The 26623-nt window shown below is 40.9% G+C and overlaps 1 protein-coding gene across 1 annotated transcript in view; it reads left to right on the top strand.

Annotated features, from left to right (window-relative positions):
* The window catches only part of LOC136858795 (inhibitor of Bruton tyrosine kinase), a 191820-nt gene that overhangs the window by 87924 nt on the left and 77273 nt on the right, over positions 1-26623 (top strand). Inside the window, exon 10 of the mRNA XM_067138609.2 lies at positions 21227-21447. Coding sequence (XP_066994710.2) covers positions 21227-21447 — 221 coding nt within the window. The remainder of the gene's footprint in view (positions 1-21226; positions 21448-26623) is intronic.

The raw sequence follows: 26623 nt of genomic DNA, 5'->3' as shown, positions 1-26623 counted from the left end.
TGCTGATCGCAACTGCGAGCCCACTGCATTAGCTTTACTACACCTTGATTCAATCTCACTTACTATATTACCATCCTGGGAAAACACACAACCTAAATACTTGAAATTATCGACCTGTTCTAGCTTTGTATCACCAATCTGACATTCAATTCTGTTGGATTTCTTACCTACTGACATCAATTTAGTCTTCGAGAGGCTAATTTTCATACCATACTCATTGCACCTATTTTCAAGTTCCAAGATGTTAGACTACAGGCTTTCGGCACAGTCTGCCATTAAGACCAAGTCGTCAGCATAGGCCAGGCTGCTTACTACGTTTCCACCTAACTGAATCCCTCCCTGCCATTTTATACCTTTCAGCAGATGATCCATGTAAACTACAAACAGCAAAGGTGAAAGATTACAGCCTTGTCTAACTCCTGTAAGTACCCTGAACCAAGAACTCATTCTACCATCAATTCTCACTGAAGTCCAATTGTCAACATAAATGCCTTTGATTGATTTTAATAATCTACCTTTAATACCATAGTCCCCCAGTATAGCGAACATCTTTTCCCTCGGTACCCTGTCATATGCTTTCTCTAGATCTACGAAACATAAACACAACTGCCTATTCCTCTCGTAGCATTTTTCAATTACCTGGCGCGTACTGAAAATCTGATCCTGACAGCCTCTCTGTGGTCTGAAACCACACTGGTTTTCATCCAACTTCCTCTCAACGACTGATCGCACCCTCCCTTCCAAGATGTCTGTGAAGACTTTGCCTGGTATACTAATCAATGAGATACCTCGATAGTTGTTGCAATCCTTCCTGTTCCCTTGCTTATAGATAGGTGCAATTACTGCTTTTGTCCAATCTGAAGGTACCTTACCAATACTCCACGCTAATTTTACTACTGTATGAAGCCATTTCATCCCTGCCTTCCCACTATACTTCACCATTTCAGGTCTAATTTCATCTATTCCTGCTGCCTTATGACAATGGAGTTTATTTACCATCCTTTTCACTTCCTCAAACATAATTTCACTAACATCATTTTCCTCTTCCCCATGAGCTTGGCTGTTTGCAACACCACCAGGATGATTTCCTTTTACATTGAGAAGATGTTCAAAATATTCCCTCCACCTCTCCAGTGATTCCCTGGGATCTATTATGAGTTCACCTGAATTACTCAAAACACTGTTCATTTCCTTTTTCCCTCCCTTCATAAGATTCTTTATTACTGTCCAGGAAAGGTTTCCCTGCTGCTTGACCTAGACTTTCCAGGTTATTATCAAAATCTTCCCATGACTTCTTTTTGGATTCAACAACTATTTGTTTCGCTCTGTTTCTTTCATCTACATACAAATCCTTGTCTGCCTTGGCCCTTGTTTGGAGCCATTTCTGATAAGCCTTCTTTTTACGTTTACAGGCTGCTCTCACTTCACCATTCCAGCAAGATGTTCGCCTTTTCCCATCTTTACACGCAGTTGTTCCTAGGCATTCCCTTGCTGTTTCTACTACAGCATCCCTGTATGCCACCCATTCACTTTCTATATCCTGAACCTGCTTACTGTCTACTGTTCGAAACTTCTCACTAATCACATCCATGTACTTCTGTCTAATTTTCTCATCCTGGAGATTTTCTAACCTTATTCGTTTGCAGACAGATTTCACTTTCTCTACCCTAGGCCTAGAGATACTTAGTTCACTACAGATCAGATAGTGGTCTGTTTCATCAAAAAATCTGTGAAAAACTCGTACATTCCTAACAGATTTCCTGAATTCAGAGTCTGTTAAGATATAGTCTATTATGAATCTGGTACCCCTAGCCTCCCATGTGTAGCGGTGAATAGCCTTATGCTTGAAGAATGTATTCGTAACAGCTAAACCCATACTAGCACAGAAGTCCAGCAAACGCTTCCCATTCCCATTAGTTCCCATATCTTCCCCACATTTACCAATCACCCTTTCGTATCCTTCAGTTCTATTCCCAACTCTCGCATTGAAATTGCCCATTAGCACTATTCTATCCTTGCTGTTGACCCTGACCACGATGTCATTCAATGCTTCATAAAACTTGTCACCACCACCACCAAAGAAAGCAAAGGCAGTGCATTCGGCCGGAAAGGTCATGGCCTCAGTTTTCTGGGATGCAAAAGGCATTCTGCTGATAGATTATCTTCCTACTGGCCAAACAATTACGGGGCAATACTAGGCAATACTATGCAAACCTCCCAGACCAACTACAGGAAAAGATACGCGAAACAAGGCCTGGTTCCTCATCTGCACCCTCACATGGTGAATACACGGACACAATTCTTGTCCTAATTCCTCCCACTGACAAATCTACCCACGTCATTCGCTCTCTTACGTGCCTAACAGAAACTATGTTGCGTGCAATGGTATTCCTGATAAAGAGCCCTACCCCAGACTCTGGCCTTCCCATTTCTAACATCCGTCAAGTACACTTTATAATCTCCTATCTCTTCCTCCTTACCTCCCCTTACCCGAATATCACTTACTCCTAGCACATCCAGATGCATCCTCTTTGCTGACTCAGCAAGTTCTACCTTCTTTCTTCCATAAGCCCCATTAATATTGATAGCTCCCCATCGAATTCCATTTCGTTCGCCAAGTTGTTTCCAAGGAGTCCCTCGCCTGTCAAATGGGAGTGGGACTCCATTACTCCCATAGGTCCGAGGCTTGCTTAAAGTGTTCTGAGCTCGGTAAATTCATGAAGCAGGATGCTGCCCTACTTGCACATAGTCCAAGTGAGGATCTCTCCTCTAACGGGTTATGGACCACTGGTGAATTGTGTAGTCCTAGCCGCCTGAGCACAAGGAGGGCCATGACTCAGAATATGTCCGAGATGCCCACTCCCATTCCATAGCAACTGGTATCCCGACTCTCAGGACCACTTACTAGGCCACTCAGCCGTTGCCCATGGTTCACGAACTAGGACGTGACTACAGTAACCCACAAACATGAACCATAGAAAGGTATGTAAGCAAAGGAAATTCATGCTGACTTTCAGAACACACTGGGGGACTCTGCTCCTTCATTTTCAACTGTTGCCAAGTGGACCAGCGAGTTTAAATTTGGTCGGGAGAGCTTGGATGATGATCCGCATAGTGGACGGCCAAAAAGTGTTACGACCCCAGAATTTATCGTAAAAGTGCATAAAGTGGTCATGGAGGATCGTCGACTGAAAGTGCGGGAGATTGCTGAAGCTGTAGGGATGTCTTCTGAACGGGTATATTATATTTTAACCGAAGAATTGGGTATGAAAAAATTATCCGCAAGATGGGTGCCGCGACTCTTGACATTGTACAATAAACGCACCACATTGGAAATGTCCGAACAAAGTCTGGCCCATTTTCAGTGCAACCAACAAGATTTTTTGCGCTGGTTTGAGACTACAGATTAAACTTGGGTCCACTACTATACCCCAGAGACAAAACAGCAGTCAAAGCAGTGGAAACATGCTGATTCACCACCACCAAAGAAAGCAAAGGCAGTGCATTCGGCCGGAAAGGTCATGGCCTCAGTTTTCTGGGATGCAAAAGGCATTCTGCTGATAGATTATTTTCCTACTGGCCAAACAATTACGGGGCAATACTAGGCAATACTATGCAAACCTCCCAGACCAACTACAGGAAAAGATACGCGAAACAAGGCCTGGTTTGTCAAGGAAAAAGGTCATTCATCAGGACAGTGCTCCGCCGCACACAAGTGTTATTGCCATGGCAAAACTTCATGAACTGGAGTACGAATTGTTGCTACATCCACCTTATTCACCTGATTTGGCACCATCAGACTTTAATCTATTCCCCAAGCTGAAAATTTTCCTCGGTGGACAGAGATTTTCTACAAGGGAAGAACTGACAGCCAAATTGTAGAGGTATTTTGCAGGCCTGGAGGAATCTCATTTTCGAAATGGGATCAAGGCATTGGAACATCGCTGGACCAAATGCATTAGTCTACAGGGAGACTATGTTGAAAAATAAAAGCAGTTCCACCGAGGTAAGATACTTAATTCTAGTACATTCCGAGAACTTTTCAAACCACCTACGTATGCTAGATCTATGCATGAGAAACAACCTGATAGTGAGTAACACTTGGTTCAAGAAAAGGGACTCCCATAAAATCACAAGATATAGCTGGGATGATAAAAAAGGTACAGTAATGGATTATATTTTGATAGATTAAAATGTATGGAAAAATGTCAATGATGTTAAGGTCATTCCAGGTGAAGACCTTGGTGGAGACCATAGACTGTTGGTTGCAGTTATTGCAGAGGAAAGACTTCCCAAAGTCTGTAACAAAAGAGTCTCAAAAATAAAAACTTGGCGACTAACCGACCCAAGTGTAAAGGAAGAATTCAGGGAAGGTGTCCACAGGTTGTTGCTGAGAGAAGAACTGAAATTGCTAGATGAAGAATGAGATACTCTAAAGAAGGTTGTGGTTGGTACAGCAGAAAAAGTATGTGGACGACAGAGTCAAATAAGAAAACCTAAAGAAACTGCCTGGTGGAATGATGATATTAAATAGGCTATCAATGACAGAAACTGTGCAAGAAGATCCTTATATCAAGCAAGAACATGGGGAGATCAACATGAAATAGAGGAGAAGCTGTCACTTTTCAGAAAGAAAAAATTACAGGTCAAACAGTTGGTTGTAGCTGAAAAGCAGAAATGCAAGGCAGATCTGTCTACCGAAATAACGCAGGATGGAAATAAAAAACTGTTACACAGCTCCAAGAAGTTCTCAACAGGCTCACATCATGGGTAGAAAGAAACGGTTTGCAAATAAACCACAACGAAACTAAACAAATGATCTTTAGGAAAGGAGGAAAACATGCACCTAAAAATGAAATAACCATGCACAACAAACCTCTAGAAGTAGTGCCAAAATTCAAGTACCTTGGAGTCACCCTCCAAACTACTCTAACATCCTACAATATCCATGTCAAAGAAAGAGCAGCTGCAGCAATAAAAGCCATCTACATCATTCAACAACCTCTACAAATATCATTGGGTACAGGAATGCTACTGTTCAGGACAGCCGTATCACCAATAGCAACCTATGGGATTAGCATCACCTGGGAAAAACTCACACTCACTGACCTGATGACAATAGAAAAAGTCAAGGCCCGATATCTCAAAGAGAGTTCTAGGCATTGGGAAGTCATCCTCTTCAAGGTTAACATATGTTCTAACCAAAGAGGACTACTTCATTGACGATATCAAAACACAGTTTTGTCTACCAAACACCAAGCCCTACGAGAATGCACGCTGAACCTTAAACGAGAAACGAAGTGCTATTTGGTCCGACTTCTACTCCACGGACGCCATAATGACGGAAGAGTGGAAGCAAGCAAATTACAAGCTATGGCACGTAATCACACGTAACGCCACTCATGGATTTCACCACAGATTCTACCAAACCAAAAACTTCCACCAGCCGAACGAAGACTGTATATGTAACCTGCGCAACGATCATTGTGAAAGATACCATGCACAAAACTGCAAAATGAGGACAACCTCAATAATAAGAATAGCATTAGCATAATTGACCATGTGTACAAAAATTGTTTTTGCACATTGTGCGCTCTTCATTTAATAATAAGTATTGTTAAGAATAGAAGAACTCAAAATGAATCTATCCAGTCTGTAGAACTTCCTAATGGTGAGATGACTAGGGATAAGACCAAAATATTACAGGAGTTCCAAAGGCACTTTGAAACTTTGCTGAACTGTTATGAAAATGTCACTTCATTAGACGACGAACCTTATGATTTTGGCAGCACAAATACCACTAGTCTGACATGGTTGGAAGTAGAGACAGCAATAATCTAAGCTGAAAAACAACACATCAACTGGATCAGATGAATTAAGTGTTGAGATGATCAAAGCACTAGGAGAGGTAGGACAACAGTGGATGTACTGGGTACTAAATAGAATCTGGAAAGAGAATGTAATACCCAATGACTGGAAGCAAGGAGTCTTCATCCCATTGTTGAAAAAAGGTGATAGAAAGAAATGTACCAACTACAGAGGTATAACTCTGCTGTCACATGGCCTCAAAATCTACGAATCCATCCTTGAGAGCAGGATTAGAAAAAATGTTGAACCTACACTTGAGGAGGAACAACATGGATTTAGACCTCATAGATCAACTATAGACCTCATTTTTGCCACCAGAATGCTCTTTGAGAAGTATTGGCAGAAAGGTAAAACACTTATAACTGTTTTTCTGGACATCAAGAAAGCAAATGACCATGTACGACGCAGGGATACATGGAAATATTTGAGACATAAGAAAGTGCCCGATGACATCATAGCACGAGTACAATGATTATATGATGAAACCAAGTGTTGTATCCAGGTCCAGGATGGAAGGTCAGGTTGGTTTGAAACGAAGAGTGGAGTCCAGCAAGGAAGTTGTCTTTCACCACTTCTCTTCATAATCATAATGGATGAAGTTTTAAAAGCGGTTAAGAGAAAGGATCAAAAATTAGATGGATGGCTTTTCCGGCGTTTGCTCTATTAACCAGCGTTTCGTCTTAGGTCTGACACTAGACTCTTCAGAGTGGGATGTGTCAGACCCTACCCACTGACGCTGGGGTGTATGCAGGTGAACTTATCAGAAGCTTATTTATGAAGCACAGTCTGATAACTGCATACGGGAGATAAAACTCCACAATGGAATTAATGCCCGCCTAGCAATTCCAAATGGAAATTCTAAGTTCCTATGGAGGGAATTAGATTCTTTTCCACCAATAGAGCATATCAAAAATCAGATCAAAAATTAGATGGATGGCTTGCCGGAAAAGCCATCCATCTAATTTTTGATCTGATTTTTGATATGCTCTATTGGTGGAAAAGAATCTAATTCCCTCCATGGGAACTTAGAATTTCCATTAAGAGAAAGGATCCAACAACTAATGCCCTGGTTTTTGCTGATGATGTAATGGTATGGGGTGAGACAGAAGCGGAAGTACAAACTAGACTAGATCTCTGGCATGAAGCTTTTACAACCTTAGGTCTCAAAATCAGCAAAACGAAGACAGTTGGCTTGGTGATGAGTAGAAACTCTCCAACTGTTCATCTAAGAATTGGGGATGAGGAGATGGATATTGTAGACAACTTCCACTATTTAGGTAGTGTTCTGTCATCAGACAATACCATACATCAAGAGATTAGTAACAGGATCAAGAGATTAGTAACAGAATACAGAAAGCTTCCAAATTCTATCACGCTGTACGTCAAATACTTTGGGATGAAACATTTCCGTTAGTTTCCAAGATCAGCTTGTACAAAATATGAAGCAGCAACACTTACTGGACCAACAAAGAGTCATCTTCAGGCAACAGAAATAAAGCTCCTCCGTTCTTGTCTACAAAAAACAAAAATGGATAAAATAAGGAATGTGGATATCCGACAACAGCTTGGATTGGAAAGAAGCTTGCTGGAGACTCTGAAAGTGAAGAGATTGCAATGGTATGGTCACATGAAAAGAATGAACCCTCACAGGACTTCTCGAACATACTTTAACCACAATGTTCCTGGAAAGAGACCAAGAGTAAGACCTCGTGATGTCTGGGAAAAACAGATAATGAAGGACCTTGAAATTAGAGATGTGAACTGGTGTCGCATATATGAGCAGTATCTGTGGATGGATAGAACAAACTGGAGGAAGCTCGTACACATCTGCACCCGGCTTGCTTGAGCGAAGAAGAAATGATGATAATGATGATGATGACTTGACAAAAGAATGTGACAGTGAGCATACCCCGACACTTCAATTAATTAGGTTGGCAACACTGGTGTTTTAGTGTTTACATACACATTACGACTATAAAACTACACGATTAAGCAATGATACGAATATCTACCGATCTAATTTATGTATTACCGGGCGAGTTGGCCGTGCGCATAGAGGCGCGCGGCTGTGAGCTTGCATCCGGGAGATAGTAGGTTCGAATCCCACTATCGGCAGTCCTGAAAATGGTTTTCCGTGGTTTCCCATTTTCACACCAGGCAAATGCTGGGGCTGTACCTTAATTAAGGCCACGGCCGCTTCCTTCCAACTCCTAGGCCTTTCCTATCCTATCGTCGCCATAAGACCTATCTGTGTCGGTGTGACGTAAAGCCCCTAGCAAAAAAAAAAAAAATAAATAAATTGTGTATTGAATACTCCAGTTCAACTTACTGCAGCAGTAGAAACAGGACCTCACGACCTCAGCCAACCATGATGTCAATGTCAAATACATCCACTAAGAGATTCGCAGAAATTATTTTACATCACAAGTTGCATTCTAGGTATGTAAACTTCTGAAAATTTGTCACAGAACATACCAGGATTGGTCTTAATTTTTACAGCCTGTCACTGCTGTCTGAAATCTGACAACTGTCACTGATATATAAAAATGTCATTATTGCCTTCAATCTGTTGCACACCATAGTTTTAGAAGAGAGAGAGAGAAAAAAAAAGGCAAGTGCTGAGAAGAGGATCTTCAACCAATTACATTTATTTAACAATACACTGGGTGAGTTGGCATGCGGTTAGAGGCGCGCAACTGTGAGCTTGCATGTGGGTGATAGTGGGTTCGAATCCCACTGTCTGCAGCCCTGAAGATGGTTTTCCGTGGTTTCCAGTTTTCACACCAGGCAAATGCTGGGGCTGTACCTTAATTAAGGCCACGGCCGCTTCCTTCCAACTCCTAGGCCTTTCCTATCCCATCGTTGCCATAAGACCTATCTGTGTCGGTGCGACGTAATGCCACTAGCAAAAAATGTAGCAATACTGGTAATAAAGACAAGCCTTGGAAATTTCTTCATCTCAAGCACATTCGCAGGAACCCATGTCTGAAATAGCGAACACTTTATGAATGGTCTCGGTGCCACTGTACATAAATGCACTCGCTTTCACTATCTTAAGCTACCACATCATCACCTGAATAAATTGTTACGGAGATATCCGTGGTAGGTAGAGGTGAAAGAAGGTGCGGGTGTGAATGGGTTTCAAGCTACGAATTTAACGTGCAATGTAAAATTAATTTTAACTAGGTTATATTTTCTTTTCAAAAACAAGAGATAACAATCATAACAGGTACAGAGTAGCAAAAATGTAGGTACAATATTACTGGATTCGGGCTCAGTGCCCTTACTTCATAACTCTTGGGCCATCAGCCCCGCCTTACTCCAAAAAAATTTTAGCCAAGGGGCAGAAAGCCCCATTCATGCCCAGGAGCACTGGCTCCAAACATTACACATAAAGCCTGCACGAGGCATATAGAAACAAATTTCAAAGAGCGATCCGCTCTCAAAATAGTAAGCCTATCACAAGGCCACACCAAACTCTACCTTCAAGCTGTCCTCTAAGGACGTATTCACAGGGGTAAAATACCCAACCTACTGAGGTCTATTACATGAAAAGAAGGTTGATTACATGACCTCTAAAATAACAATTTGAGAGGAGGCGAACTTGCACTCCTAATACACTTTGTTTTTAAAACCTAATCTGGCTCTGGGCCACTAACGCAAGGGCTAATCCCATACTACAGAGGTGACTTAGAGAAGAACACTTTACATTACATAAACGAAGAATAGTTTGAGAAAATAAGTTCACCTCAAAACAAATGTGAGTGGGAGCTCGAGAGGGTTAGCACTCTCTATCCCAATATGTAGCTTTACAAGAAAAAGATGAAAAGAGTAATTACATTTTAGGAAAAGGTTACATGATGGAAATGCTTCGAACCCGCCGCGAGTGTTAAACTGCCAACCTAGCAAGAAAAGAAGTTATTAATAGGCCATTACCTGGTGTTGAACGGCTGAAGAAGAAAGAGGCGCTTCCCGCCTCCTGCTATGTACTTAATACACTGAAAGATGGAACAGAAGTGGCCCGGAGACCCTAAAATCAGCAGTTTATATACTCTCGCGGAAGTTTCTAGGCGTTAGGGGAATGAAAACACCCGCCCACAATGTTTTTATTGGATAGGACCCCGCAATCGATTCAAGTTGGGGGAAGATACATCTGATTGGATAGAAATTAATTTAAGAAATTCGGGATTGGCTACATGCAAAACAAGGGGAAAGAGAGGGGTATACAGCCAACTTAAACAATAACAGAAAGAAATTTAGCAAAGAACAAACATTTGAAATAAAAATTTCTTCAACAAAATAGTTCTTTGACTCCGCACTAGGTTGCACTATTGTTGATCTTCAGTAGTGTCCTCTAGAAGAGAAAGTTCACACTTCTTACTTCAAGCTAAACAAAAACACATCAAAAGTGACACAGTTCAAAAACTCAAAATTTTCCACGTGGTGACATCTTCTGAGAAAGTAGAGAATTAATAGAATAGATAAAGTTCAACCTTCCTCCAGAAGAGGAGTTTCAACTGGCGCAACTTTTAAATAAACGGTGTAGAGGTGTACCGCCCGGTACAGACCTCCCCCCCCAAAAGTTCCTCCAGGGGTGACACATGAAATCAGTTTGAAACAAAGTCCAAGTAATGATGTTGATACGAAGATAGATAGCAGAAGCATTTACAAGATTTCTTAATTCAGTTTCAAAATATTGTTGTTGCAGGTGAATGAAAGTCTTTATGTTTGTAGAATTTGAATTTCTGAAGATAAACTTTTAATACTTAAAGGTGAAGAAAAATTTTGCAATGTCCACCAAATATTGTTGTTGAATTCCCAAGTGTAGTTATTGCTTATGGTGACTGTCCATGTAGTTGATGTAGATTGAGTCGGATGGCCAGACCGGCCGTTGCAGCTTGCGTCCAACGGAGGCCGCTCGGACCCCTCAAGTACCCTGAGATACCGCTCGCCCGCACTATGAGGGGAGCAGAGGTGTTGAAGTACGCCGCGCCCGCGGTGAACAGATACAGGCTGCGGGCATGTAGCAGGTCGTGCGCCGCACATCAGCCTTGGCCGGGAGGAGAGCTCCGGCTCGCCGTTCACATGTCGTCCTCGCTGGAGAGGAGGGGGCCCATCCCCCTCCCCAGTCGCTGCACGGCGCTGTGCGGCTGCGGGGGCGCTGAAACATTAAAGCTAGGCGGCAGAATTGTGTTGGACTATCATCTTTTTTGAGGGTACAGGCTTGTGGAGAGGTTGAGGGGCCAGCGGCGTGTAGATATCCATGGCATTTACTATTATGAAGCCACAGTGTAAGGTGGAGCAGGAGACGGGAGCGTGGTAATGGCCGTGGCAAGCACAGGATGGCAGTTTAACGGGTCGGGGCAGGTTTTACACAGGGCTTACATCTAAAACCAAAATATTACAGAAGGGGCAGAATGCCTTAAAAGTGAAACTCAAAAAAATATAACCTTCATATCCTTTCAAAATAATATGAAGCAAGTTAACACAGAAATTACACCGGTTTCACCTGGGACAGGTGAACTCTAAATATCCTCTCGGTGGCTGGATTACTTAGCAATAAGGTAACCGGCGTAAGAAAATCGAGAATGATACAAGGCCCATGAAATCTGGGGGCAAGCTTGCCCGCGGGAACAAAATTTTTGACCATAACCTGGTCACCTACCTTCAAAGTGGTGGGTCTCCGTCCACGATCATACCTTTCCCTAACCTTTTCATGAGACACTTTAAGATTGGCTTTAGCCTTCTTCCAAAGATCTTTAATGTTATCCGGATCTATTGTCTCGGGTAGAATGTCATTCAAAGACCAGAGGTTAGAGAGCGGCGAGTTGGGAACAAACTTGAACATCAAAGAAGCTGGAGTAAATTTGTGTGATTCATGGACCGCCGAATTCAAAGCAAAAGCTAACCAATGCAGGGACGTGTCCCACCTAGAATGATCTTCATGATGATAGGCAATAAGTGCGGACCTGAGATTACGGTTAACCCGTTCAGCCAGAGATGGTTGAGGGTAATAAGCGGAAGTAGTTACATGAGAGATGGACAAGTCAAAACAGAATTTACGAAATAAATTAGATGTAAAAGCCTTAGCATTATCAGATACAATGTATTGGCACGGACCAAAAGAAGCGAAAATAGAATTTAAGCAAGTAATGGTTGACTGAGCGGTAGCCAGCTTAGTCGGAAATAACCAGGAAAATCTTGTAAAACCATCTACACACACAAAGATGAACTTGTTGGCATTACCCTTTGACTGGGGGAAGGGTCCCACATAATCAATGTACAGGCGTTCCATGGGGCGCGACGCTTGATGAGAAGACAAAAGGCCTACTTTAGTGGACATGGTGGGTTTACTGATCAAACAAGATTTACAAGCTTTTACAAGTTCCCGAATTTCACCGTCCATACCTTTCCATATGAACATTTCACGAATCTTTTCACGAGTTTTAAAGATTCCAAGATGCCCCCCCAATGGGGTCTCATGATAGTATTTGAAGATCATAGGTACAAGAACCGCTGGAACAACAACTTTCATCAACTTATCATGCCTCGAAGGGCAACATAAAAAACCATTCCTCAGAACATAAGGGACGACATGTTCCCCAGAAGAAAGGGTTTCCATTATCGGAGCCAGCGTAGGATCTTCACGTTGGTATTTCTCAATATCCCTAAAAAGCATGGGAGCATCTGTTAAGATGGCATTAACACCAGATAGTATGGACTCAGAAGGTGATGAACTGTCGACCGGTTCGTGGGTCTCTACGTCGTTATGAAACATACGGCTGAGTCCATCAACAACAACATTTTCGGTACCTCTGATATGTCTAACATCAAACTGGAAGGCGGAAATACGAATAGCCCAGCGGGCTATACGACCAGTACGACGCGGCCTACCTAAGACCCAGCTTAAGGCTTGATTATCTGTCTCCAGGTCGAATTTAACGTGTTCCAGATAGAGACGGAACTTTTCTAAGGCAAATAAGACTGCCAAACCTTCGAGCTCATAGATGGAATACTTGGCTTCTTGAGCCGACAATGTCCTAGACGCATTGGCGATGGGTCGCCTCCCTAGTTCAGTCTCTTGAAGAAGGACTGCAGCTACAGCTGACGACGACGCATCCGTTTGGACGATGAATTTCTTTGAGAAATCAGGCATAGCAAGTACAGGGGCATTACAGAGAGCTAATTTAAGATCTTCGAAAGCGGCTTGTTGAGAAGGTCCCCACTCGAATTTGATGCCTTTCCTACGAAGAAGGTTTAAGGGCGCCGCTCTATTAGCGAAGTTAGGAATAAACTTCCTGAAGAAATTCACCATACCAATGAATCTAGCGATACCTTTGATGTCCTTAGGAGGTTTAAAATCACGGATGGCCTGTGTTCTAGAATGATCGACAGCTACCCCATCGGGTGACACAATATGCCCTAGGAATGACATAGAGGGCTTAGCAAAGGCAACCTTGGACAACTTGACAGTTAACCCAGCCTTACGAAGGCGATTGAGAACTTCTCGCAGATGATCTAGATGTTCTTCAAAGGTTTCGGAAAATACGACGACATCATCCAAGTAGTGATATAAGTACTCAAATTTGATGTCGGAAAAGACCCTATCTAGTAGCCTAGTGAGCACAGCTGCCCCCGTGGGGAGCCCGAAAGGCACGCGGTTGTATTCGTATAAGTTCCAGTCCGTGGCAAACGCTGTAAGATGTTTAGACTCTTCGGCAAGGGGAATTTGATTATAGGCCTGATTCAAGTCCAAGATGGTGAAGAACTTGGCCTTACGAAACCATGAAAAGCAAGAATGAAGGTCGGGAAGGGGCACAGATTGCAACACCACCTTCCGATTGAGAGCCCTGTAATCAATGACAGGCCTGAAGCCTCCTTGGGGTTTCGGGACTAGAAAAATAGGCGAAGAATACGCTGACTTAGAGGGCCTAATAATACCATCCTTCAACATCTGATCGATGATTTCTTTCAGAGCCTTCATTTTAGGTGGAGATAGCCTATACGGTGGAAAACGGACAGGAATCGAATCCGTGACCTCAATTTTGTATTCAATAAGGTCAGTAACACCAAGAGTATCAGAGAACACCTCGGGAAACGACTGACACAGTTTCCGAATACTATCAGCCTGCTCCTCAGGTAGATGTCTAAGGTCTAACAACATCTCATCCTGGGTAGGCGAAATAGATGAACATGATACAGAATTACACTTTAACAAGGGAATTCTACAATTGGACGCAAATTTGAATGTGCACGACCTACTCTGGAGATCGAGCACCAGACCAGTGTGAGAAATGAAGTCCGCTCCCAATATGATGGGGCAAGACAAGTGCTTAGCCACAAACAGTTTGATTTTCCATGTAAATTTAAAAATACGAATTTTGACCAGTACGGAACCTAGAATTTCTAATGGCGATGAATTAGCCGAAACATATTGAATAAGAGCTGAGACATGGTCAGGTAGTTTACAAACAGATTTCAATTTAGAATACCATTCAGCCGAAATAATCGAACAAACACTGCCTGAATCTAAAAGAGCTGTTATAGGCTCGTTATTTAACTCAATCTTAAGAAAAGGAACAGGTGCGGGGGTATCCGCCGCAATCCTAAGACATTCTTTAGGGCATTCAAAAGATGAATTTGAAGGCTGATTGTTCTCTGCATTAACAACCTGTTTACTAGGGGCTGAGTCTCGGGAAGATGGATTAGTCGACTCAACCGATGCCACTAGTCACTTTTTATTATTGGCATAGGTGGAATTGGCACCAGAAGTTGAGCAGGAGGGGGTGCTATTTGAGTTTGGGCAATTTTTGGCGATATGTGAGAAGGCCCCACACTTAAAACAGCCTTGTGATGACCCTGCTCCATTCCTTGTCCCACTTGACTTGATCAGAGGACACTTATTCCGCAGATGGTCAGGCGACCCGCACGCATAACATTTACGGGAATTGACTGGTCGGCGAGGTGGAGGCCGAGTGTTACTAAAGGAAGGCGGGGGTTCTTTCGCGACACGCAAAGAATCGGCGTATCTAACTCCTTCCGCTGAGACGGCCAATGCTTCAAGTTCAGAGAAGGTTTGCGGACACGCCGCGAAACACAAATATGACCTGTAGGATGGCGAAATACCTTCTACAATAGCCTGCACAATCTGATCTTCAGGAAAGTGCAGAGCAAACACCCTAGTGTAGAATTTGATATCTTGAATGAAATCAGCCAAGTTTTCATCCAAGCGCTGTACACGGTAATAGTACTTCTGAATCAGGGAGGACCTGGCCCTAGCCGGGATGAAGTTAGCTAGCAAATGGGCATGGAAATCCTCAATAGATGATTGCTCGGCAATGGCTCTTACGATTTTATCAGAGAGAATACCAATAGCATACGGATAGATAATTTGCAAAATTTGACATGGGGAAAGAGAAAACACAAGGGCATGATCCTGAAATTCCACTAGAAATCTTAAAAATGAAATTACGTCACTGGTGGTATTAACGGAAAACTTGGATATACCTCTGAGCAACATTGCCAATGGATGAGGCAAGCTGCTAAACCCGGGCGACATAGTAGGTAAAGGTTTCAATGGCAAGGAAGTTAATTCAGCACGTACATTGTTCAACGATGTGCGGCGTTCAGACTCGTTGTCCAATGGGGCAGAGATAGTTTGAGCAGCAACGGTTATCCCATTGCCTTCTCCCTTAGCAGGTTCTTCCTCACTACTTACATTCACTATGGTGGGCTGATCAGATTTGGGAGGAACTTCCCCAGTTAACAATTGAGTGACTTTACTAGACAATTCAGAGATAGTTTCAAGGAGCGTATTAGCTTGCTTCCTCTGAACGTCATTCACCTTCAGAGACAACAGATCATTAACTCTATTTGAAAAGTGATATAATCTGCCTTGCACACGCTTAATTTGGTTAGGAGACGGATCATTTTCATCAAAAAAACTAATTACGGAAGCTAGCCCAGTAATATTCTCCGTGATCGTGGAAAGAGAGTCGTCAATTTCTTTCTCTCCCAAATTGGGGATGGAAATGGGCAAATCAAGGGACTCTCTAAGCTTGTTAGTGTCTATTGCAACCGTGCCTCCAGATTGAACGTTTCTGATAGTTAACTCGTATATCAACTCCTCTTTGCGCAAATAGTTAAGAACATCGCGAGGGCCGGACATGATGACAGAACAATTTTAAAAAAAACTCAAAAAATTCCAGCAACTGAGAAAATTGTTAGAGTTCGAATTAAAGCAATGTTTAGCCGTCAAAAGGGGCTAAATTGAGACCCATTCAACCACGCTCTGCTACCACTTGTTACGGAGATATCCGTGGTAGGTAGAGGTGAAAGAAGGTGCGGGTGTGAATGGGTTTCAAGCTACGAATTTAACGTGCAATGTAAAATTAATTTTAACTAGGTTATATTTTCTTTTCAAAAACAAGAGATAACAATCATAACAGGTACAGAGTAGCAAAAATGTAGGTACAATATTACTGGATTCGGGCTCAGTGCCCTTACTTCATAACTCTTGGGCCATCAGCCCCGCCTTACTCCAAAAAAATTTTAGCCAAGGGGCAGAAAGCCCCATTCATGCCCAGGAGCACTGGCTCCAAACATTACACATAAAGCCTGCACGAGGCATATAGAAACAAATTTCAAAGAGCGATCCGCTCTCAAAATAGTAAGCCTATCACAAGGCCACACCAAACTCTACCTTCAAGCTGTCCTCTAAGGACGTATTCACAGGGGTAAAATACCCAACCTACTGAGGTCTATTACATGAAAAGAAGGTTGATTACATGACCTCTAAAATAACAATTTGAGAGGAGGCGAACTTGCACTCCTAATACACTTTGTTTTTAAAACCTAATCTGGCTCTGGGCCACTAACGCAAGGGCTAATCCCATACTACAGAGGTGACTTAGAGAAGAACACTTTACATTACATAAACGAAGAATAGTTTGAGAAAATAAGTTCACCTCAAAACAAATGTGAGTGGGAGCTCGAGAGGGTTAGCACTCTCTATCCCAATATGTAGCTTTACAAGAAAAAGATGAAAAGAGTAATTACATTTTAGGAAAAGGTTACATGATGGAAATGCTTCGAACCCGCCGCGAGTGTTAAACTGCCAACCTAGCAAGAAAAGAAGTTATTAATAGGCCATTACCTGGTGTTGAACGGCTGAAGAAGAAAGAGGCGCTTCCCGCCTCCTGCTATGTACTTAATACACTGAAAGATGGAACAGAAGTGGCCCGGAGACCCTAAAATCAGCAGTTTATATACTCTCGCGGAAGTTTCTAGGCGTTAGGGGAATGAAAACACCCGCCCACAATGTTTTTATTGGATAGGACCCCGCAATCGATTCAAGTTGGGGGAAGATACATCTGATTGGATAGAAATTAATTTAAGAAATTCGGGATTGGCTACATGCAAAACAAGGGGAAAGAGAGGGGTATACAGCCAACTTAAACAATAACAGAAAGAAATTTAGCAAAGAACAAACATTTGAAATAAAAATTTCTTCAACAAAATAGTTCTTTGACTCCGCACTAGGTTGCACTATTGTTGATCTTCAGTAGTGTCCTCTAGAAGAGAAAGTTCACACTTCTTACTTCAAGCTAAACAAAAACACATCAAAAGTGACACAGTTCAAAAACTCAAAATTTTCCACGTGGTGACATCTTCTGAGAAAGTAGAGAATTAATAGAATAGATAAAGTTCAACCTTCCTCCAGAAGAGGAGTTTCAACTGGCGCAACTTTTAAATAAACGGTGTAGAGGTGTACCGCCCGGTACATAAATCACCACCATTTTCAAATGAATGCTTGCCATTTCCTCCTGTTATCATTCATCTTCTGTTCGTAGACTTCTTCTCATCTGAGACCCCTCTCATCCACACCTGATTTTACTTTCTCTATCCAGCATTTCCCTGGCTTTCGCCTTGGTCTTTTATGCTGTTCATTCTCATAACGTGCCCATTACACTGAAATCTGCACTTCTTTATTACACTGGTACATTCTACTACTGGCTACATTCTATTTACAGCAAATTCCCGATTATGCAGGTGGAGATTATCTGGTTTGTAGATTATCCGTGCACCCCCGAGATTTATGGTATAACTACTTTTGTTCCTTAATTTTTGTCATGGTATTTTGAATACGTAAACTTCGCGCTTGAAATTTGAGTTCTCGTCTGCAAGTGCGCTGTGCATTGGCGGCATGTTTTTTTTTTTTCGAGAACTAAACCCTTAACAGTATACTGTAAAGCAGTTCTTTTTGGTGTTTTGTGATAGCAGCCATGGCTATGAAGTGAAAGAAAGTACTTTTAAATTTAAAACAAAACTTTGAATTAATTGAAAGCTCAAGAAAGGAGAATCAACAAAGAAGGTGATTATGGGGTTAGTGTTCATACAATGAGCAAAGGAATATACTGATTATTTTTCGCCAAACTACAAAAATTGACATTTTGTGTACTTACGTATCTCAAGTGTTTTACCAACAATAGATGATGTAAGTAATTGTTAGTTTGCCCTACTGCATTGATAAGTGGTAATTGAATGTGTTAATTGTTTTACATTATTGCATTTTAAAACAGTATTGTATGTTCTGTATTATTAAAAGTTTCGTTGTGCATTAAAATGCACAAAATTGTATTTTGCATGTTTTTAGTTATCCATAAGAATTTGTCCGGTGATTAGCCTGGAAAATCGAGAGTTTACTGTACTTCATTCATGATTTCCTTTTGAGTAGTTATTCATAGTTCTAATGAATCTCATTTCTGTTGCCTGAATTCTGCAATAGTCTTGCCTCTAAACCATATGTGAGAATTGTTACGCTGTCACAGTCTGCAGTCCACATGTCACTCTCGCAGCTCGGGATAGTATCCGCTGTCCACTCAGTCCATCAAACTCCATTCACACCCCCATGTTGGCACCCATTGTTGTCCTCCGCACTGCACAGGACAACCCATGTCCTCTTCCAGCAGCTGGTCCAAGACACTCACTTGCACAACGATATGCACACAGAAACAAGTCCTCTACTCCAACAGACAGATACTCCAACTGACTGACACCTCAGCCCAGGCTGTCACTAACACACTGACTGCACTTTTCACTAACTCACAGAGTCCACACATTGGACTCGCTACACCAGCTGAACTACACCAACCTACTCAACCTTGTAGGTTGTGCCTGACTTATATACCTAGGCCCACGCCATCAGAATGCTTCCAGAAGGGACATGTCTCCCAGAGTCTTCCCGAAGGCGAATACTCTCCGCGTGCCGTCCAGATTCTTCCATAATGCCTGAACTAGCAGGACGATCTAGATAGCAACAGGGGCGCTGATCATTCCGCAAGTGGCTGTCCTCCTCTTGGTGATGGGAGTAGAGGGTGGGCCTTCCTTGGTGATGAGCGTGCGGTTGGAGTTGGCTAGCTTGTGCTACTTCTCGTGGTTGTAGATTGGCATGGTGGATGCAGCGGCTCACCATGCCACAGTATATTGAGGAGGGTGTGAACAAATGTAAAGAAATAATGGATGGGATAAAAATGAATGGCAAGAGATTTAAAATGATTAGTTTTGCTTAATGATATTGCAATCATTGAAGAATGTGAAGCAATGCTACAGAAAGCCTTGGAATATATGGCCTTAATTTTGAACACTAAATTCAACATGAAGATTAACTTATGGAGGACAGAAGCATTGGTATGTGATAGCCAGCTAGTGCTGCGAGTATGAAAATTAGGATCATTTCGCTAAAAGAAGTGAAAACTTTTACATATCTAGGGTGCAAAATTACTGCAGAGAGGCAAAGCACAGCTGAGAAAAAGAGCAGAATGGCCCAAGCTTAGGTGGCATTCAACAATAAAAGGACCATTCTAACCACTAAAAACCTACCGAAAGAAATGAAAATAAAATGTATTTAAATTTATATCTGGAGTGTTTGTTTTTATGGCTTGGAAACATGGACAATGAAAAAAGATGATTTGGAGACACTCGAGCTGTGGTGTTGGAGATGGGACCCTCACCAGGATTACTTGATTCAAGAACTGGAAAAAAATCCATAGAAAAGCAGCTCGATTTGTTCTGGATGATTTCCAACAAAAGAGTAGCATTACAAAAATGTTGCGAAGTTTGGGCTGGGATGACTTGTGAGAAAGGAGACGAGCTGCTCGACTAAGTGGTATGTAAAGTCAAAGAATAATACTAGATTATAAATTCCACCTATTCAATACATAAGAGTTTTTAATTTAAATTTAAGAAGTAGATCTTACGCATAAACTGGCTTCGGTGGTGGCTAGATACATGTATCTAATATGTTAAGATCCATTTTATTAAATTTATTTTTAAAAAACTTATGTATTGAATAGGTGGAATTTATAATCTAGTATTATTCTTTGACTTTAAGTACATTTCAATACAGACCATAACATGAGATTTGTAACATGTAAATGATATGTTTCGAGCTGTCAGTGGAGAGATGGTGTGCAATGACTTTAGTAGATGAATAAGTATGAGTAGTGTCTTTAAAAGTAGGAAAGATCACAATATGAAGATAAAGTTGTAATTCAAGAGGACAAATTGGGGTAAATATTTGTTCATGGGAAGGGGAATTAGTGATTGGAATAACTTACCAAGCGAGATGTTCAAAACATTTCCAATTTCTTTGCAATCATTTAAGAAAAGGCTAGGAAATCTGTCACCTGGGCAACTGCCCTAAATGCAGATCAGTGGTGATTGAGTAGTGATTGATGAATGGAAAGTATACTCTGGACAGCAAAAATGACTGTATCTTGTGTCAGATGGGAAGCTGTTTCAGTTGCAGTCGTTTCTATTAAGTAAAAATATTTTAACCTGGTGCAAGTGAAATTTTGCATAGTGAAATTTTCTGCAGAAAGCAACCCATTAAGTGGTATAAAGTGACAACATAGCAACCACTTGCTTGGACTGTTCTGAGTCACCTCTCGAGGCCAAAACTGTCAGATTGACGAAGGAGGAAGGTGACCTCTTTTATGAGCATTTCTGTTTGAGTCTCGTGACTGTCCTGTTTTTTCAACTCTTGCACCTTTTTTGAAGACGGTTCCAATTCTTATTATTCTAAAAATTTTGGGTCTGTGGTCTAATTGGTAAGTGTTACAGTAATCTAGACTGTACTACTCTCACATGTATTAAATGTCATGTCATTCCAATGTGCATGTTTATAAACACATTAATATTATCTTGTTATCAACAGTTCACATGTTGTAATTTCCAATTAATTTATCTGGAAGTAGGCTAGTTTATGGGATTTCTATTATGTATATTCTGAGGGTTACTTGAATGTGATTATTAACTGTATGATTTGAAAACTAAATTTACTTTCTTGGTCTTGCAGGTAGGATTGAGAGAATTTGCTGCTCATAATTACATCATAGCTTCCCGCAGCGAACCTCTTGCAAAACTCATAAGGGAACAAAGGACTCGGTCAACATCCAGTAAGAATTCTATCCCAAGAGTCAAAATTGGAAAAATATGTCCGGAGATTTTTGAACAGGTCTTACAGTTCATTTACACCAATGATTGTGCTCTCCTTCGTCCGGGAGCTTGTCCTGTGAAGTAAGTGATAGTGAGCTCATATGATAATCACTTTCAGATGTAAAATATATATAATTTTTACTTGTGTATTCTCTTCCTTTGTATGTCATGTAACATAAATCTACGTCCTTGTCTTGGGAAATCGGTAAAACTTCCGCAAGCGGGCCGGGCATGGCGCGCCTCGCACTCCGCTCGCTGTACGCACGGAGGCTTGGCGGCGGGTGATGCTGTTACCAACTGTTGAGGAAAAGTGACGATATGTTACAACCACTAAATTAACTTTTTTCTTGCCGTGCGGGCAGTATGCGCCGCGGCGATAGTGAAGAGCCTTTCGAAGGGAGTGTGGCCCCCGAAGAGGGCCACTGTTCTCATGACAGAGCTTGGCCTGGATTTAAAATGATAGGTTACAGCTACTAAATTACATTTTTTTCTTGACGATCGAGTGTTTATATTTTGCGCAGTGTGGTGTCCCTGTGGCGACCGACCATGCGACCTCTAGCGGGGAAAAAGTTACATAGGCTTCTTCACAGCTGATCGGAGCTGGCCAATGGGAGTAAAGATAATGGTGGCAATTTCTTCCTTCATGCTGTATTACTTTCTGTTTTCCTATAAAAGAAAGAATAGTTTTGGGGGCGGGATGGCGGGATTATAGCAAGCGTAGAGGAAGGATCTCTCCTCTCAGGCACTCCAGGTATTGTAAAACGTTCCTTTTCAATCTTTACTAATGATGACCAATGCCGGCCCGCTTGCGGAAGCGCCACCGGGAAATCTAATGAAAATTGCCTATTATATTCTATCTCAAATTATCTGGGAGATAAGAATAAAAAGTCCTGCCACGTGCGCATTGCACTCTGTCTATATCGGTCCCTTAATCCTGAGGATCGTGATCTCTGAAGATATTTCTTTGTACCCGTTTCCATCCTCCACAGACTTCTGCTATACGGGTAGATTGTATGAACGATGTCTTTGTTGCATGTTTTATGCCATCTGTCCAGCGTATAGGTGCTCGTCCACGCTCCCTCTTTCGAGTTACGTTTCCCAAATTTATGTGCTTTTCAATGCTTCCTTCTTCACGACGCATAATATGACTAAGGAATTGGAGAATCCTCTGTTGACATTTTGCCGATAACCTGGTACTGATATTCAGCTCCTTGAGGATGGATTCGTTGATTCGAAATGCTGTCCAAGGAATGCAAAGCATTCTTCTCCAGCACCACATCTCGAATGAGTTGATCTTATTCAGATCTGAAGCTCGTAAAGTCCACGTTTCAGCACCATAGAGGATGATAGAGAATACCAGTGTGTGTACTAGTCTCATCTTTAGCTTACAGAAATGGAGCGATCCTTCTAAATATGAGATAACTGAGACATGATATTCTTGGCCATGGCAATCCTTCTCCTGATCTTTATTTCACAGCTGTTGCTAGTTATAATGGCACCCAGGTACATTTCTGAAACCATTTCCATTTCGCTGAAGGCACCGAATTCCTTCAGCTTGCGAGGCCTATCAACTACCATCATTTTTGTCTTTTGCATGTTGATCTACAAACCCAAACTGATGCTCTCAGTTCTGACACTGTCTAAAAGCTCTGTCATTTCTGCCTCATCCATGGCAATCAATACAGTGTCATCTGCATATTGGAGATTTGATTTCTTTCTGCCACCAATAGGAAATCCACCAGTCCATCCAGCATTGCAGTACTAGTCACATAAAAACATCAGTCAAGAAACCACAAGTTCTATAACTAGTTCAAATAATCTCTAATTAACATGTTATAAGAAGAATACAACATTTATACAATCACCAGAATGAATCAAGATGATATTCAGCAGAATTCTGAAGGTTAATTGTACTCACCATTGTCGCAGGCGGAAGAAAGATAGGTTACTCAATTCCCTCCATATTGTTGTCTCGTCATCATCATTGTCGGAGTCGTTTGCATTTATCACTATCCGTTCATTGGCATCATCTACTAACTTATCTATATCCCACATTCATTTTTCTTCCGTCTCATTGACTTGTTTTACACACATTTCCCAATGTTGAGGGATCACTAGTTCAATCCCTTCCAGCTGCAGTTTTCTTACTTCTGCAAGCGTGAAAGTTTTGTTGTTTCTAGCTACATGGCCCTTAACTTGGCTCCACACACTTTCAATTGGATTTAAAGAACCTTAAAACTTGCCTTCCTGATTGCAATGCGATATCATCTGCTCGATATGCGCCACACGAGTCCTCAATATGCTGTGGGATGATATTAAGAAATAGCGGCTACTAACCTAGTCACATTTTCAAGAGTACTACCAGAGTTTGCATCACTAAACTTCTTAAAAATGTTGAGAACACACTGTTTTTCTCCATTTCTCAATGCTTTTCCCTTCTTATGCTTTACGTGAGAAACCCATCTTCACTCCACACGGAACTTTAACAAAGTTTATGTAAACCTAAATTGGAACAGTTAACTAAATCCTAAACACCAAGACAAAAACTGACTACCAACTTAATTAATAATGATATATTACTACACAAAAGAAACTCGTAATAATGTGCAAAGTCATTAGCACGCTAATAACACCCGGAAAACAGCAGTAAACAGAAAGCACATGGGTTGTATGTTAGCTAAATGAACCGCTATTGAATACTGCAATGGCTGTTCTGCTGTTGACATGTCACCCTTCTCAAAAGGCATTTCAATGCATGAGTATCAATTATAAATTGAAACTAAACAGCTTTTTAAAAGTGAAAACTGATGATAAACGGATTTAGTTGACGTACATCACTTATACACGGAAATAACATTACTTAACACTTTTTCTTTCTTAAGTATTCAATCCATGGATTGGTTTGTGGCAGTTTTCCAGTCGGCTCTATTCATAGCTTTCCTCTTCATCTCTTCATAGCTTCTGCATCCTACGTCAGACATGATTTGCTGTACACATTGTAGGCGTGGTTTTCCTTGACATCTTTTGCCTTCAACCATTCCCTCCAGTACCATTTTCAACAGGCTATCGTGTCTCAAAATATGTCTTATCAGTCTAGTCCTCCTCCCCTTTATGCTTTTCCATAAGGTATAATTTTCCTCCACCTTCTTAAACAATTCAGCATTATTTTTTCTGTCCAGCTAATCTTCAGCATTCTTCTGTAACACCATTGTTCAAAAGAATATAACCTCCTTTTTTCTTTTTTCTTTTTTTCTTTCTTGTTTTCCAATTGTCCACGTTTTGCAACCATAAAGGGCAATGCTCCAAACATGCTTTCAATAATCTTTTCCTTGTTTTAAGATAAATGGAATTTGTAGTGAGTAAACTTTTCTTTTTGTGAAATGCTAATTTAGCTTGTAAAATACTACTTTTGATTTCCTTCTTGCTTCTTCCATCTTTGGTAATTTTGCTTCCGAGATATTTAAATTCGTTAACATTTTCCAGTGTTTTGTTGCCCATCAATATTTTCATACTTGAGGGTGCTTTTTGTAATTGCATGTTGTATTCATTACCTATGATTTTCTCCATTTTTACTATTATTTGTTTGAGATGTTGTTCACTGTCTGCAACTATGGCAATGTCATCTGCAAATCTAATCATATTTATTTGTTCACCCTGTATCCTTATTCCTATATTCAAATCCTTTCAAACCTTATTCAATGTATCCTGGATCTAGGTATTAGAAAGCATGAGAAACAAAGCACAACCTTGTCTAACTCCTTTCCTTATTTTTGCTTCCTCTTGTTCATTTTCAATTTTAATTACTGCAATTTCATTTTTGTACAAATTCCAAATTATTCGTCTATCTTGATATGGGACTCCTATGTTTTTAAGAATTTCAAACAATTTTATCCAATATAGGCCTACATTATCAAAAGCATTTTCAATATCCACAAAGCATAAAAAAATTATTTTGTCTTTTTCTAATCTTTTTTCAAGTATAAGTCTCAGTGCCAATATAGCTTCTCTTGTAAATTTAAAAAACTGAAACTGGTCTTCAGTCAGATACTCTTCAGTTTACTTTTACTTAACACATGTAAAGTATTTTTAACGCCTAACAGAAGATACAGTACCACTGCATTTACCACGTGTTTTTGGTATGTACTTTATCTCCCAGGTTACTTGAGATATGGTATAGTTCGAATCATCATTTTATCCTTCCTGCAAGCCAGGTAGGACACGTTTTAATTACTGTATTTTCCCACGTAATTAACACACTTTTTTGATGATAAATACAGGCGAAAACTTTGAATGCATAAATTATTCAAGGAATCCAGATATTTCAAAATTATTTACAATTCATTTACATTTAAAAGTGTATATCAAATGTAATATAAACACAATTGGTTCAACTCATTTGCGGTTATCGTCATTTGGCTTAAAATTCTGGTGCGAGATTTTTCTGAAAAGTCAAATATGGTACATTGGGTAAGTCAGACACGAGGGTTTGAAGTATCAACATGTATCAACACTGGAAAATATTCTTCCCGTTACGAGCTGACAATCCGACCTGAAGTGAAATAAACATGAACCATAAAAGTACAATTCATGTAAATACATAATACATAATATTTACCATATATTGTAATAAGAGTATTGTAATCATGGCTTAGAAATGATATAATGGATGCAGAAATTTTCTCACGGCACTGGAGTGTGTATCGTAGAGATAGGATAGGAAAGGTGGGAGGGGGAGTTTTCATTCTGGTGAAAGAAGAATTTGTAAGCTACGAAAAAGTTAAAGATGAGACACATGAAATTCTAGGTGTAAGGCTCATTTCTAAAGATAATAGGCAACTTGATATATTTGGAGTGTACAGATCGGGAAAGGGTAGCACAGATGCGGATTCGGAATTATTTGATAGGATAGTCAGCTATGTGGGAAACGACATGGAAAGAAATGTGATTGTAGCGGGAGATCTGAATTTGCCAGATGTAAATTGGGAAGGAAATGCGAACGACAGGAAGCATGACCAACAAATGGCAAATAAGTTAATATGGGAAGGACAGCTGATTCAGAAAGTGATGGAACCAACCAGAGGGAAAAATATTTTGGATGTGGTGCTGATAAAACCAAATGAGCTCTATAGGGAAACTGAAGTAATAGATGGTATTAGTGATCATGAAGCTGTTTTTGTGGTAGTTAAAAATAAATGCGATAGAAAGGAAGGTCTTAAAAGTAGGACTGTTAGGCAGTACCATATGGCTGATAAAGCAG

Source organism: Anabrus simplex, chromosome 1 (genome assembly GCF_040414725.1).
Source record: "Anabrus simplex isolate iqAnaSimp1 chromosome 1, ASM4041472v1, whole genome shotgun sequence".
NCBI classification, from domain to species: Eukaryota; Metazoa; Arthropoda; class Insecta; order Orthoptera; family Tettigoniidae; genus Anabrus; species Anabrus simplex.
The sequence above is the reverse complement of the archived record's forward strand: the minus strand, read 5'-3'. Positions and strand labels throughout refer to the sequence as shown.